Raw genomic sequence first — 16,010 nt, forward strand, 5'->3', positions numbered from 1 at the left:
TCATTAATGTGTCTCAATGATATTTAACAATTTTCTTGGAGTATTTGCACATTTCTTATTAGATTTATTCCTGGTCTTTAATAGTTTTATGTGTTTTAAATGGTAGCTTTTAAAATTTCACTTTCTCATTCTTTCTTATGCATAGAAATATAATTTTTTTATATTGATTATTAATCAACATAGCTAAATATTCTTTTTTTCTTGGTAGGAGTACTTTAGGGATAATTTACATATAATAAGATATAGAAATCTTAAATGGACAGTTCAGTGAAATTTTTCTAGATATGTATACACCCATGTGACCACCACAGATGAAAATATAGAAAATTTCCATTATTCCAGCAAAGCCTCTCATGCCCTTTTTCAGCCAACAGTGCCGTCTTCTCCATCCCTCAATAATCACCATCCTGACTTCTATCACCATAAATTAGTTCTGCCTGCCCTTAAACATCACGTAAACGGAATCACACAGCAGTTACTCTTTTATGTCAAGTTTCTTTCACTCAGCATTTTGCTTTGAGGATTCCTCCACATTTTTGCCAGTACCAGGAAAATGTTTTCCATTATATTGCTTACTATTCCATTGTGTGAATATACCACCCATTGTTTACTATTCTGTTCTTATATTTGGTCGCTCAGTTTTTAGTTATTATGAATAAAGCTACTCTACACTCCTTTCTCAAGGGTCCACACCTAGGAGTGGAAATGCTAAGTCCTAGCACAGTATGTGTTGAAATTCATTAGAAATTCCCAGTTTCCCAAAGTGGTTATGCCATTATTCATTCCTACCAACAGTCTATGACAGTTCCAGTTGCTCTACATGCTCAACACTTGGTATTGTCAGTCTTTTTAATTTTAGCCATTGTGATGGATATACAGCGGTGCCTGTTCTCTAATGAGATGACTTTCGAGCTTGCACTACCCAGATCGCCACCATTGCTTCAATCTATCATCACATCCACCACAGCAACATGTCCACAATCATATACTAAGTACCATTTAAGGGACTCTCTGTTTCTAACATAGAAGCTACCACTGCATGTCAGCCATGTGACTCCTGCCAAAAGTTGACCTGTTTCTCTCATGGTGAAGGAGGCCACATTGCATGGGGTGTGGCTGCCCACTCCTGGCAGACTGACTATATCAAACCTTTGAACAGCCCCCTCCTGCCCCAATCCTTCTTAGGACTATCAGTGGTACTTCAGTGTTGTTGACACTTTTTCAAGTGACACTCGTGCTGTTCCAGTCTGATCAGGCAACTCTGGCCCTTAGAACTAATATGCTTCATATTTTCAACCATTCCAGACCACTTGTAATCTGACACTGGTGTACCTCTTACCATAAAAAACACTCAAAAAGGAATGATAGTCAAAGCAGTCAATGGACCTCCTATGCTCCCTATCATCCAGACAACTGGTATTGTTGAGCATTAGAATTCTCCTCATAAATCAACTTTAAAAAGGCTGTAATTGCCTCCCTCACTTACTCCTGTTCCACACATATTCTTAGGGAAGCTCCCCCTCACAGCTGCTTCCCAGGTAATGATCAGAATGAAAATGAGAGGAGTTATGGAGACCAACTTAAAAATTCAGAATTCTACCCTAACCATTCCTGGATATGATGCTCTTTTCTTTCTCCAAAGGGCAACTCTAGGCCGTCCTGGTTGGTAAACCCTCCAGGAGGCTCCCAGACTTAACTCCAGTTCAGATACCTGGATTTCTGTGTTGAACTGAGTGGTCTTAGAATGCGAAGATAACCACTATTTGGTTGAGTACACTGCTCACCTAGTTCCCCTACAGTGGCAAAGTGGGAGGCACAACGAGTCCGTGTTAATTTTATAAAAATGTCTTTGTTCCTCTTGTACCTGCCCTTCTGGAGGAAAAGTCAGGTACAAGTAGGAAATTACTGGGAAAAAAGGTAAAATTACTGGGACACACAGATTTTGTGGCAGGGGAGGCAATAGAAGCACCCCACGTCTAGGGGTGTAGGAAACATGGAAACAGGAGGGATAGTAATAATCTTTGTCTTTCAGAACTGCCCTTGAAACCTTAGTCACAAAGAAAAGTGCCTTGGTGAGACTACCCCACACAGTTTCAGAGTATAAAATTCTGGCAGTTATTTTCTTTCCATTCATTTTTGAAAATCATTTTATTATTTTCATGCGTCTTATTGCTGCGTCAATTTGTTTCATTTGTCACTAACTTTAGGATAATTCCACCTTTCTTCTCTGAAAACTTTTAAGATTTTCTTAGTCTTTTCCTTTTTTCCTTCTTTTCTGCTGTGGAAGATTCACCCTGGGCTAAAGTCTGTCGCCAATCTTCTTCTTTTTGTATGTAAGCCTCCACCACAGCATGGCCACTGACAGAGGAGTGATGTAGGTTCACAGCTGGGAACTGAACTCAGGCCGCCACAGAGGAGCACACCAAAATTAGCCCCTAGGCCACCAGGGCTGGCCCAAGATTTTCTCAGTCTTAAGTGCTCTGGACTAACACTATAATGAATCTGCGTAACGGTTTCTTTTAATTTTCCTGACTGCGATTTGTTGGGCCTCATGAAATTACAGGTTATCTTTTCACTTCTGAAAAATTCTCAGTGATTCTCTCTTTAAATTTTGCCTAACCCACTCTCTCCTCTCCGCGTGTGTAACACCAATTAATGTGTGTTAGACCTACTCACTTTCTTCTCCATATTTTCCATCCTTTTAGCTGTCTTAGAAGTTGGATAATTTCTCCTCACATATCTTCCAGTCTACTAATATGTCCTTTAACTACATCCAATCTGCTATTAAACCTAGGTCCTGTACATTTTTTTTACTACAGTAATTCTGGTTTTCATTTTCAGAATATATTTTCAGTTCTTTTTTCAAATTCGTCAGGGCATATTTTCAAGCATTTCTTGTCTCCTTTAAAAGCTAAAGTATAGTTCTATCGATCACCATATCTAAACACATGAGTGCATTTTTGCTGCCTATTATTTTTGCTGATTCTCACAGTGACTTTTTTCCAATTATGCTTGGTAATTTTGACTAGTGGAATTTGCAGAACTTCTAAAGTTACTGAAGGGGATTCTTTGAGGCCAAGGATAAAGACAACTTCCTAGAGAGAGAACGCATTTTTGATTCTGCCAGGACCTATGGACAACACAAATCCAACACCATTTAAAACTAAATTCCCAAGTCGGTATTTATTGGACCATTGAAGTGACACAAATTAGCTGCAAAACATGGTACAACTTCTCAGGGGCAAGTCTCATCACCTCCAACAGCACCCTTCAGAGCCAAGGTAACCATCTTTGCAGTGCTCTAGGAGTTCTGAAAGACGGGGATACTTCTGATTTACCCTTATTGTGAATATGTCACCCTTTGACAAACAACTTAATAAGGGGCAAGATCTCCTATTAAAGTTCCTTACCATACACAATGTTCTTTGACTTATTTCTTCCACGTTCAACAAGGATATCATAACTGAAGTTTATACACATAAGCCAATTTATATACAAGCAAATATTATCATGTCAAAAACTGACTTTCAGTGTGCTGAACTTACTTCTTTGGGTTCCTGCTTTCACCCTGATTTCAGTAAAATTTTACAATATTTTATATCCAACAGAAACAACACAAAATTCTGGTTGTTTCCACTAGAAAATGTGTCTTAGTCTACTATATTTCTTGAAATAGTTGGAGATGTGTTTTTTGTAACGGTTTTAACTAGAACCTAGCCCTACCTTCTATCCAGCTAGTTCAAAATCATTTCACGAGGCAAGCCATTTTCACAAGAAATATGCCAGAGACACAAACCAGTCCCAATGTAGCTCATTAGTAAATTTCAACTAACCATACTCTACTTGTTCTCTATCTAAGCAATGACAACCAAGAGATAACTATAATATAATACATCCAATGCAGACATTAAGGAGTAATTATATTAAGAATTACACTTCCAAGATGTTCAACATAAAAAATTTTACCATGAAATTTATGAATGCCTAAACACAGGATTGTAAGATATAAAAAGATAGGCTTTATCTCATCTAATTATACATAATAATGTAGTATTCCAATTGTGTGAATTCATATTAAAGTATATCTATTGAAATATAACCACAGTCAGATGATTCTAGGATTTTATTTTGGCAAGATTTTGTCATATGAACTTGGGTAACGAACAAGTAGTTAAATTTACTTTTAAGCATGACATATAATTTGCACCATTTTCCCTTTCGAATTTAGACTTCCAAGCCTTAATAAAACCCATAGAAACAAACACATCTTTGCTAAATGTTTAGCTAGAATCCTGACATTTCCTTTTTACTGATACAATGTGATTTACATATGTGCTTATTAACTGCCTATTTTGCATTTGACACTGTTAACTGTAAATTATAAAACTTACACATAACAAAAAAATAACATTTAGCAACAGTAAATTAATATGACTTTTTACTTCTACAGAGTATAATTTTATGTAAAATTTTACAGCATATTACACTATGCCAAATCTCTGTAATGTTATCTACAATAAAAGTATTTATAAAATATATACTATTTTAAAAGTACATTAAAATGTAAAAGACCAAGAATAAAAAAGAGCAGTATCTTATTTTCTTTTCCATTTGGACAAAAATAAGTATCTAAAACAATATATAACATATACATTGAACTTAGTAACAGATTAGGAATAGTTTTAATCCCTTAACTTTTAAGTTATTTCTACTGTTTATTATCTAATTAATTAGTACATGTTCTTTTAATGAGAAAACACATAATATAAAACTACTGATACCATTTGGTATATAAGCTTCCAGAGTTTTTAAAATTTATATACTACTATAAATTCATAAAAAGTACACTCTTTAAAATAATATTTGTAACACAGTATATATTCTGTTTTATAACCTCTTTTTTACATAATAGGTCATTCCCCTTAAATATGAAATCCAACTCATGGATTTCATGATTCAAATATTTCTCAACAAAGCTGAAGTACTGTCAAGTTTTATAATATTCAAGATAATTATTTCATTCCAATCTATTTCTTTAAGACAAAACCTAATTTTATAATTTCTCCAAATCCTTTACAAAATAAGCCTAACTAAAATGTCTAAAGATAGTTTATGTATTTTTGGCTTTCATTTAAAATTACTGGTGTTAAATACTATTAACTGCAATGAAAGAGAATAATGAATTTTAATTGTCTTTCCATCTTAAAATAACGTCTTAAAAAGTACTTTCCGAAGTATCATTTAAAAACATTAAAAAGTATTACTAATAAAAATTATGTGCCTTTGCTAAACATAGCATTTTGAGACAACTCCTACAATACAGTAATCTCAGATTACTTAGAAAGACATATACTATTGATACTGTGCCAAGGGAAATTATGTGAGGAAGCTGGCACATTCTGCTACCAAACAACTCTGCTACAGAGAAAAGAACACTGGAGTCATAAGACCCATCTTAGCTGTGTACCTTTGGAAAATCATTTAACCTCTTAAAAGATATATTTCTTCTTCAGTAAGACAGAGTTATCACTGCTTGCAAAGAGTTGTTTAGAAGATTACACAGTCATGCGTCACTTAACGACAGGGATACATTCTGAAAAATGCATCATTAGGTGATTTCGCCATCGTGTGAGCATCCTAGACAGTACTTACACAAACCTAGATGGTATAGCCTCCTACACACCTAGGGTATATGGTACTAATCTGATGGGACCACCATCATATATGCGGTCCATCACTGACCACAATTTCATTATGCAGCACATGACTGCAGCTAGTTATAATTTAAAGTTTTTTTTAGTCAACATTCTTTTGTGATAAAATCAAATTTATTTATTTGATCCTTCAGTAGATCAAATTGCTTTAAACTAAAAAGTTTTCCTTATTAAATCAAAAGATGCATTTTATCACATCTCTTAGAATCTTGCCTAATTCTTTAAAAAAAAAAAAAAACCCCTATAAACATACTACCATATTATAGATCAGAGGTTGGTAAACTGCAGCCCATGGACCAAATCCAGCTGGCAGCCTATTTTTGTAAATCAGGATTTACTGGACCACAGCCACACTCATTAAATAATGTATTATCTATAACTGCTTTTATACTACAACACCAGACTGAGTAACTGCAACAGAAACCATATGGTCAACAAAGCCTAAAATATTTACCATTGGCCTTTTACAGGAAAATGTTTGCAGACGCCTTCTATAAACGACTATAAATTGAATTGGACGACGTATCCAAAACGGATTAGGAGGAAAAAAAAAAATCAGAGAAACATTGAAACATACACCTAAATTTAGTGCCCATAATGCCACTCCAAAGTCCTAAAAATCTAAGCTTCAAACGCAATTGGAACTAGAAAATGAAAATTTTGGTTACATAAAATATAAAAAAAATACTGAAATATATTCATAATTTATTTAGAATAACAAAGTATATTTTGTGCCTCTTGAAATTAATTAAAGCCAATTATTATTTCTATTATAAACAGAACTTATATCCACTTTATATAAATTAGGTTTTTACCTGCTAATGGCTTGCTCCTCATCAGTCATTCCAGTCTCCCTGAACGCCCTGTTTGATTCCGCCAAACTCAAGGCAATTGCTCTCTGAAGATCATCTTTATCATCTCCAGTGAGATCAATCACATCTGAAAAGCAAAACTAACTTTCTCAAAATGAAAAGTCAAACAGAATGAAAGGTAATTCTTATCATGGAGATTTTACACCCACTATACCCTTTCAAACCAAAGTCAGCACCAACATAATTCTCTATAAGATCCTTTCTGAAGAGAATACAAACATTTTAAATGGAACATACTTCGAAACAATGTTCCTCTCTGTAAAATATAGCTAAAAGCAATAAGGGCATAAATATTTTTCATTACAGAGGAAACAACATTTACTATGAAGTCCCTGATTAAAAGTATATAATAAGCAGGAAGACTGCTAAAAAATTTCTTTACCAAACAAATTTGAAATTAACATAATTAAACATTTACATTTACGCTTTTGGAAGTTAATCCAAATATACACACGTTACAGTTCATCCACAATACCACCTAGACGTTGTCTATCAAAGTATAATAATTAACAACTGAGCTCTCAAAAATTATGTTTCAGAAACTGACCGTAGATATATATACGTTTATATACACATTGTTTTAAAGTCTGGAAGAATGTGCCAAATTGTCAACAGTGGTTAAGTTTGATGAAGAGGGTTATGGAGGAGGAAGTGTAAGGATCTCTCACTTTCTATTTCAAACACTTCTCTACCATCTGAATTATTTAATAATCATTCAGTTTACTAAATAATTTTAATTTAAAAATGTTTGCATTTCACAAAAAGAAATACACTAAGCAAAGAAAATAGTTTTGATGCTATAAGTATTCTTTTTCCAAAGAATAAAGGCTACAACTATTACCACCTACAGAAAAAACACTTTTTAACCAATTTCCCAGTAGATATTCATCAATTTCCTTAACCCAAAAGATGCCAATAATACTCACATTATTGTTTAAACAATGGTAAGAACCATAATATGTTGCCAAGTAGGGGATTATAAAACAATATGATGAGAAAGAAAAAACCATATCTGTTATTACCTTATCTTTGTGTGGTTGGGATTTTGCTTCTGGGTATTTTGGACAAGTTTTGTATTCCTTTCATTTATTTGTATTTGAGACATGTTAAAAACTAATTTTTTTTCATTGTAATCCTAGAATTTTATAAAAGGGAGACAAACAAAAAGGAGTAGGTGATGGGAGATAAGATGCTTGCATTTTACCATCTAGCTATAGGGTTACATACAGAGGCTAGAAAAGAATATTCCACACTTAATAAGAAATAAATAATATATATTGGCCTATTTCTATTGTTATCCACACTTTTTCTCCAAAGGGTAGCTTACAAGGATATTAAAAATATTAGAAATAATAACTGGCCATGGAAGATTTTTTTTTAATGTTCTTAGAAAGTATAATAAAACCTCACAAAAATGTAGTAAGTAGGGTCCAAAAAAATTCAGTCAAGTAAAATGTAGAACACATAGCAAGGTAACTGAAACGATGGAGCATGCCTAGATCTATCAGCAGGCCAAAGGCTTTCTGAGTCCGGCTTACAAGACCTAAGTACAGGTCGACCACGGCTGAACATGGGTGTCACCGGGGTATAACAACTTAAATATTGATGAAGCAGAAGTCAGGACTAGAGAGGGATGAAATGGCCTTATGAAAATGAGAACTACCTTGGTCATTAAATAATGACTAGAATAGAGGTGAGTAAAGAGAGAATAATGGAAGTAAGGGAAACAATTTGAAAATCACCAAGCAGCAGAAAAACAGGTTTTGGGGATATGATCAATTAGCCCTCAGACTCCATTCTCTCATCCTCCAAGTATGCTTTATTCAACTATAGAAGCTGGAAAGATTAAAAGATACAAACAAATCTATTTTCCCAATTCATGGGCAGTTAAGGTTCTGGATAAAATTTAGGTTCCACCAACTGGATGCACTAACATGAGCTTTGGAAGGCAGAGTGAGGGGGAAGCCCTACTCCTGCTGCTTTTGGCTGTTCTCTCCAGCATGACTGAAGAGATGTGGGTTGTTCCACAGTGGCATTCCAGTGTCCAATTTCCAGCTTCAGGGATGTCAAGAGATAAGAGTAGAAGCGGCAACTAGACTCTGCATTCCAATGTCCGGGCAGAGCTCAGCGGCAGTTACCTAATCTTGGATGCTTATTCTTCTCTGGGCTGCAGCTACAGAAGCATGTTCTTGAACCCAGGAGTCCCAGAGGCAGCCTCCTGATTCACTCACTCACTACCCTCCTGATTGTGGCAGAGGGAGAGCTTCCCTGGCTGGCGAGTCCCACAAGAATCCAGGAGTCATTTCTGAAAGCTGAGCTAGAGATCCTCTCTCCAGTGCTTCCAGTGATTTCTTTAAGAACCTAATCCTCTGGATTAAATTTCTTCTATGAAACTATCTAGAGTGTTTACTGTTTCGTGACTGACAAGGAAACCAAACCAGCTAAGGCAGAAACTCACTCAGAAATAGCAACAACTTAAACTTAGAGCTTTTTCATAATTTGTCAATTGTAACTCAAGCAACACAAAAGCAAAACACAAGGCAAGATATTTTTAACTCTATCTGATACAAGAGACAGATAACTGACAGTGTGAGAAATGAAGTATATCATCATAAGAATAAAAAATGGCGGCGAGACTTCAAATTTAAGTCTTCTATTAAATCCAGTGGGCTTTCCTCCACAGCAGCAGTTCTCCAAGTGGAGTCCATGGATCCTCAGGGATCCCCTATGGCCCTATGAGGGAAAGGAGGTCTTTAAGTAAAATATATTCTCATAATAATATTAAGGTGTTATCTGCCTTTTCTACCGTGGTCATATTGGCACTGATGATACGAAACAACAATGCATTAAACTGCTGCATCTTAGCACACAAATCAAGGCAGTGGCACCAAGCTGTGTGAGCAATTCATTGTTATTACTCACAAATAGGCACACTCGTTACTCAAAAAAGAAAAAGCCAGTTTCTCTTAAGTCCTTGATAAAAAGGGAAAAATCAATTTTATTAAATCTCAAATACTGATTTAAATTTTCTTTTAATTCTACATGACAAATAAGAAGTATGCACAGTACTTCTGCTGTATATCCAAAGCACACTGTTGCTAAAGAAAAAACACAAGTGCAACGCTTGAGTTGCAAACTGAACTGATTTTTTTTCATGGAACACTATTTTTACTTGAAAGAACAACTGACAAACCACAAACTATGATTATGCAGACTTGAGTATTTGACAGACGTTTTCTCGAAAATAAAGTGAACCTGTCACATGAGGGAGAATGAATGACAGCATTTGTTGACAATGACTAACAGAATTTTCAAGCAAAAATCAGAATTTTGGAAAACTTGTTTCTACCATTATGAGCTTGATATTTCCCCAATACTTAAAGGATTACTGGTGAAATCAGGTGATATTGACAATTTTAATTTGTTTTATGATGCAGACGTTCTTCCAAGATTTGGAAGGAAATCTTTTCCAAATTACCAATGCACAGTATTACAAAATCATGCATAGGTAAACAATCCATTCAAAGAGCAAGGTAAGCCATAAAGACGCTTCTAGCATCTTCGGTCTTTGACCCTGGATCCTGACACAGAGCTTCTAAATCACTTGGAACTTCCTGGGTGATAGGAGCATCTTTTGTCCTCATGAGACGACTCTTGGTGGCCTCCTGTATAGCTTCAGGGTGGGCACTGATCACCAGAAAAACCAAACCATGATTAGAAGCTTGGAACTTTGAGCCTCATCTCCCATCCTCTGGGAAGGAGAGAGAGGCTGGAAATTAAATTAATAATCAATCAAGCCCACCTGATGAAGTCTCCATAGAAATCCCTGAAGTACAGGGCTCTGAGAGCTCCTGGGTTAGTGACATATCCACATGGTGGGAGGGTGGCGTACCCCAAATCCATGAGACGGAGGCTCCTGCACTCAGGACCCTTCCAGACCTTGCCCTATGCATCTCTTCATCTGGCTATCCATCTGTATCCGTTATATTCTTTACTATATAATAAACAGGTAAATGTATTTCCCTGAGTTCTGTGAGCGACTGTAACAAATTATCAAACTTGAGGAGGGGGTCATGGGAACCCTCAACTTGTAGCCCAGTCAGAGAGAAGTGTGAGTAACCTGGGAACCCATTACTTGTAACTGGCATCTTAGGTGGAGGCAGTTGTGTGCAACTGAGCCCTTAACCTGTGGGATCCGATACCAACTCCAGGTAGTGTCAGAATTGAACTGAATTGCAGGACACTCAGCTGGTATCAGAAAATTGGTCGGGTGTGGGGTAAAAACTCACATATCTGGTGTCAAAAGTATTGAGTGAGGGCAGAGGAAGAAACAAGCAATAGTAGCCTTTGATGCTAGAAAGGCTGGTTGGCGAGAAGTTATTGGTCCTTAACTGAAAAGCTGAGACGTTTTCCTTTAAGCAGTGGAGCAAGTTTATTTATTATTTGTAGCTTCACTATAATTATCATAATTTTTTCCAGGATGTTCCCATTACTCCATAAATCCTCTTCGTTCCAGAAGATATTTTAGAACAATACAGCAATCGTGAAAGACTACTATAACTTACTCGCATACTAAATACAGATAAGATTTTAAAACCACATATTAAGAAAATAAAATGCTATTTCACTAGAATGGTAAAACCTGAATTTCTTCTTTTTCTGGAGTTAGGGGAATGACTTCCAAAAACACGTAATGAACTATCAATTTCACAATGAAAACTAGCCCTCTGTGATTTTCTTATACGCTCACACTCAAAAAGGAACATAGAATAAACTTGGCGGAAACAATTTCTAATTGGCCAAACTAAATAAAAGTTGAGCCTATGTAAAAATCCCATCCAAATACCAAAGTGTTATAAATATTTTTATATCTGTACCAAGCGAGGACCTTGGCAAAACACTCAAACTTTGTTTTAACCAACCCTCCCTCTAGTATTAGTGTGAACACAACTCAAGGGCACAAGCATGTTAGTGTTAGTTGGATACCAGTGTAGAAAATCACACATTACAAAAGCCTATGAACAGGAATCTTCAACATGTTCAAGACTGCTCAAATTAAAACATTTTTTCTGTAAGGTCACAAGTATATATACCAAAACATAACACTCAACCTAAAAAAATCTTGTACATTCCAAAGAGTTAGCATTTGAGTAAAACTTAAATACCAACTACCAAACATTTTTCTGCTAAATCTGAAATACAGGCAATCATCAACTGGTCAATGAAGCAGACTTTAACTGTATGCATTGTTTACAACTCATAACTCATTTTCCCATGAAGACAGTGTATGAAATGACAAAAGCCTTCCAAGTTAGTTCAAAAGAAATCCACTTAGCCCATAATCTAATTGAACTACAATATATGCAGAGATTTTGACTTTAGAAGAAAGTGATTTTCCTTGCTTTCCTTATTTACATAAGCCCAGGCATAGGTGAAACACTTTTTTATATAACCACATTTATATTTACCACCAGCGAAGATCTCTAGGCAGGGGAATGATATGAGCAGAAAGAACTCTGTTTTGGGAGTGAGGAGGTTAAGTGTTGAACAACAGTTGGAGAAGAGTTGTAGTAAGAATATGTATCAGGGCAGGAGCAACTAAAGGAAAAGTACGCAGACAAAAACTCATAGAACTGCAGACTAAATGGCTGACTTGGGAGATTACGAAGAGCAGTAAAAAAAACTAAACCTTTAATACAAAATAAAATCACTGGGTCCCCAGAAGGATGGGGATGCCCTTAAGAGAGAAAGGCAAATACGAACACAGGGATGGTCAGCAGGAGCTGAGAAGGGAGAATACTACCATTCTCGCCCTCACTCATTCTGCTTCAGCCACAGTGACGTCCTCCCTATTCATCTCCTGAGCCAAATATACTCCTGCCTGGAGGCCCCAGCCTGGGATGCATTTCCCTCAGACATCCACGAGCTTCCCTCCCTCACTTCACTCAGGTATCTGTATAAATGTGACCTCATCCAAGAAACATTCCCTGACGGATCCTCTATCTAAAATAGCATATCCCATGCCTGACCTACAACCGCAACCCTGTCACCATCTGTCCCTTGACCTTGCTCTCTTGTTCTTCATGAACTTACCACTGCCTGACATTATTTATTTATTGCTTACTGTCTGTCTTCCCCCTATGTAAACTGACACTTTGCGTTTTTTCTAATGGCCTAAAAACCTATCTAATACATATTAGGCAATCAATAAATATTTGTTAAGCAAATAAAGGTTGATATCTAGACTATGGAATAGAGATAAAAATTAGTGAGTCATCTTCATAGTGGCACTAACTAGAAGACTTAAGAACATAGGCTTTATCCATATAAAATTTTTTCTAGTAAGTCAAAGGACAAATAGAATAAGGTATCACGTTAAAAGAATACTTAAAATCAAGAAGACATAAATAACGTAAATTGTGTTTCCTACCTGACTCTCCCATTCTCCTCTGCCCTCAGTCAGCTCTCTTAAGATGTTCCTACTTTTCTAATCTTCTTACTGCGGAACTCAGATTCTCTACAACAGTGCTCTCCACTAGAACTTTCTATGATGATGGAAATGTACTATTGTCTGCGTTGTCCAGTAGGGTGACCACTAGCCACATCTGCCTACTACTGAGCATTTAAAATGTGTCTAGTGCAACATAGGAACTGAATTTTAATATTATTTAATTTTAATTTATATTTAAATCTAAGTTGTCACATGTGCCCGTTGGCAACTATGTTGAACAGCTCAGCTCCAAATGGTCTTGTTCTGTTTTTAATAATTCCTGCTAAAATTATAATGGCAGCATTGGTAAGAAGGCAAAGTGAATAGCAAAGGAGCCATTTGGGAATTCTGTCATCAACTTTACTATGTTTTCAAACTAAAATTGTGAAAAAAAATTAAAGTTAACATTCTGTATGAGTCAACAAAAAGTACAAAGGTCCATGGCTACCATTCTTCCCTAAAATTAAAGAAAACTCACAAAGTTATACAAGTCATTCTACAGAACATTGTAATAGAATGTAAGCCTAATTGCATGCAATCATTTACAAGTAACTTTCAGAGCATTGTAGAATCTCATTTTTAAGCTTAACCTTAACTTTCAGTGAATCATCAAAACAGTTTTCTACATTAGAAATCTCTACGGAAAAAGAGATTTAACTTTCATGGCATTAATTTTTTTCTATCTGAAGTTACTTGTTTAACAAATGTGGGGGGTGGGAAAAATACCAGGGTTCAGTTAATAAACTCCTAAACTGCTGAACATACGTGATCTGCCCTCAGCAGAGATGAGAGCACTAGACCTGGATCTGTCACTTGTCCTTTAGATCACTTTGAGGCTGGCCAAGCAACATAACTACGAGCAGAGTTCTAGGACAGAACTTCAACATTTTTCTCACTTTCTATGCAATCCTTACCAAATAAACTGATTCTAAATTGGTAACACTTAACACTTACTCCAATGTGTTATATCAACTTCTCTAAAACTTAAGCCAATATGTGGCATTATTTTCTGTGCTAAAATTACCTACCCAAATCCCTCTTATCTTTTGATCCATTCTTTGATTGCTCAATTGTAGCACATCTCGTTCTGGTGGGCATATACTGTTTCTTTCCTGTTTTAAAAAAGTTCAAAAGAATTTAATGATCATGAAAGAAAGAATATTACTATTTAATTTCAAGTGGGCAAAAGCCTGGTATGGTCATGTCTATGACAGAGTTTGCCATCACACAAAAACTTCGAAGAATCTCTCCTCTGACTATTAAGTTCACCTACGATATCTTAGTATCCTGCATTGCTACCTCCTTGCATTTGCATTTTTTACTGCCAAACTCCAACACAATTTTATTTCCAATTTAAGCTGGAGGTGGGAGGCACTCATCTGACAATTCACAATATCCAATCTGGACAGGAAATCCAAGTAATGAAAAAAAGTACCTAAAAGTGTTGTTAATACTCTAAATGATTTGGGCTTTTTCCCAGAATTCAACAGAGTATTAAATTACAGTATAGAATGTTACCAAAACAATATCAAACACCACGTACACCACTTCTTAATTCTCTATAATACAGAATACAAGCTTTCCTTGAAATGTTTCTTTTTCTTCTCTCAAAAATGGAAGGTGAAAATGCACTAAAGGCCAATCACTGTCCTACTAACTAGTGAAAATGTAACAACTTCTTGAATATGAAGTGAAGGTTCAAAAATATATGTTCTTCAAATCAAGTGACATAATTTACTTTATCTTCTGATGTACCCAGGTATGAATAAATGAAAATTTCCCCACAAGCCCCAAATGTAACTTCTATGGGATATTTTAGTTTAAAAGCTAAATTTTTCTAGTCATTAAAAACACATGTATTTTATTCCTTCTAAAAGAGACGCCCAGTCATAAACAGTTATATTCTAGCTTATACAAGTAATCATATGTATTTAGCTTTAAAGACTTTCACGTCAAAATACAGATGTTTTGTCAGTACTACAACCAATAGATGACACACTTAAAATTAGCCAGGCTCTGTCTATGCTATAGTCCTGTCTGTAATAGACTTTTTACTTAAAAAAGAAAACAAGCAATTAAAAAAATAAAAACTCCTGCCATATTTGAAGAATTAGTTAAGCCATGGTCAACTTTCAAATAAAAATATATTTCACATAAAGTTAAGAAAATGTTCAAAAAGAGTTTTTGTATCTAGAACATTGCCTTGAAAACTTCCTCAGACTCTGATCACTCCAATACTCCACATTCCTTCAGCGCGCAGGTAGTGTTTTCAAAGGAGGCCTGTGTCTGAATATACATCTTTCCTTCCCACGTTTTACCACTCCTTTCAAGAATTAAAAATACATGAAAGATTTCATTTCTTATCAGCAATATAGCATAATAATTTAAAGAATCTGCTAAATGCATGACATCTCCTTACTTTCTCAGTTTTAAACTATGAAACACTATTATGACGCTGCCAAATTTAAATGCTGGATCAAGACTATCTCCAAAAGGCAGCTGTACTTCTTAGAACTTGATAAAATATGATACAAATTTGTTAACTGGAAAAGAATTATTGTTATTCATTGGCTACTTTTTCCCAGTTTGATACTAATATTATTATAATGAAATCACCACATTATATTTCTACAACAGTTTTCCTCAATAATCTCAAAGCAACTTTATGGACACACTATCCAAATTAGTGAATTCTTTTTTTTCTTTAATTTTTATTTTTTTCGGATGTACATCATATTTCAAATTCTGGATACATTACATCATGTTCACCACCCCAACACTAATTATAGTGCATCTCCTCACAAGTGAACCTAATCACCCCTTTTGCCCTCCCCCTTCCCCGCTTCCCCAATGGTAACCACCAGTCCAACCTCCAATGCTATGTGGTTTTTTTTTTTTTTTGTCATTTTTATCTTCTACTTATGAGTGAGATCA

General features: G+C 35.5%; 1 protein-coding gene across 8 annotated transcripts in view; it reads right to left on the minus strand.

The window, feature by feature from the left end:
- LOC123277871 (ubiquitin carboxyl-terminal hydrolase 25-like) overlaps positions 1-14,517 on the minus strand; it is a 96,037-nt gene extending 81,520 nt beyond the window's left edge. Inside the window, exons 1-2 of one of the 8 annotated variants that reach the window (XM_070487713.1) lie at positions 14,105-14,341; positions 6,530-6,653 (exon numbers count right to left, since the gene is read on the minus strand). In XM_070487713.1, the coding sequence (XP_070343814.1) occupies positions 6,530-6,653; positions 14,105-14,174 (194 nt within the window). In that variant the 5' untranslated portion in view covers positions 14,175-14,341. Of the gene's footprint in view, positions 1-6,529; positions 6,654-14,104 lie in introns of all 8 variants that reach the window. The other 7 variants (XM_070487711.1, XM_070487710.1, XM_044749900.2 and 4 more) reach the window with 7 other exon arrangements.
- Between the last annotated feature and the right edge of the window lie 1,493 nt (positions 14,518-16,010).

This window comes from Equus asinus, chromosome 17 (genome assembly GCF_041296235.1).
Source record: "Equus asinus isolate D_3611 breed Donkey chromosome 17, EquAss-T2T_v2, whole genome shotgun sequence".
Taxonomy (NCBI): Eukaryota; Metazoa; Chordata; class Mammalia; order Perissodactyla; family Equidae; genus Equus; species Equus asinus.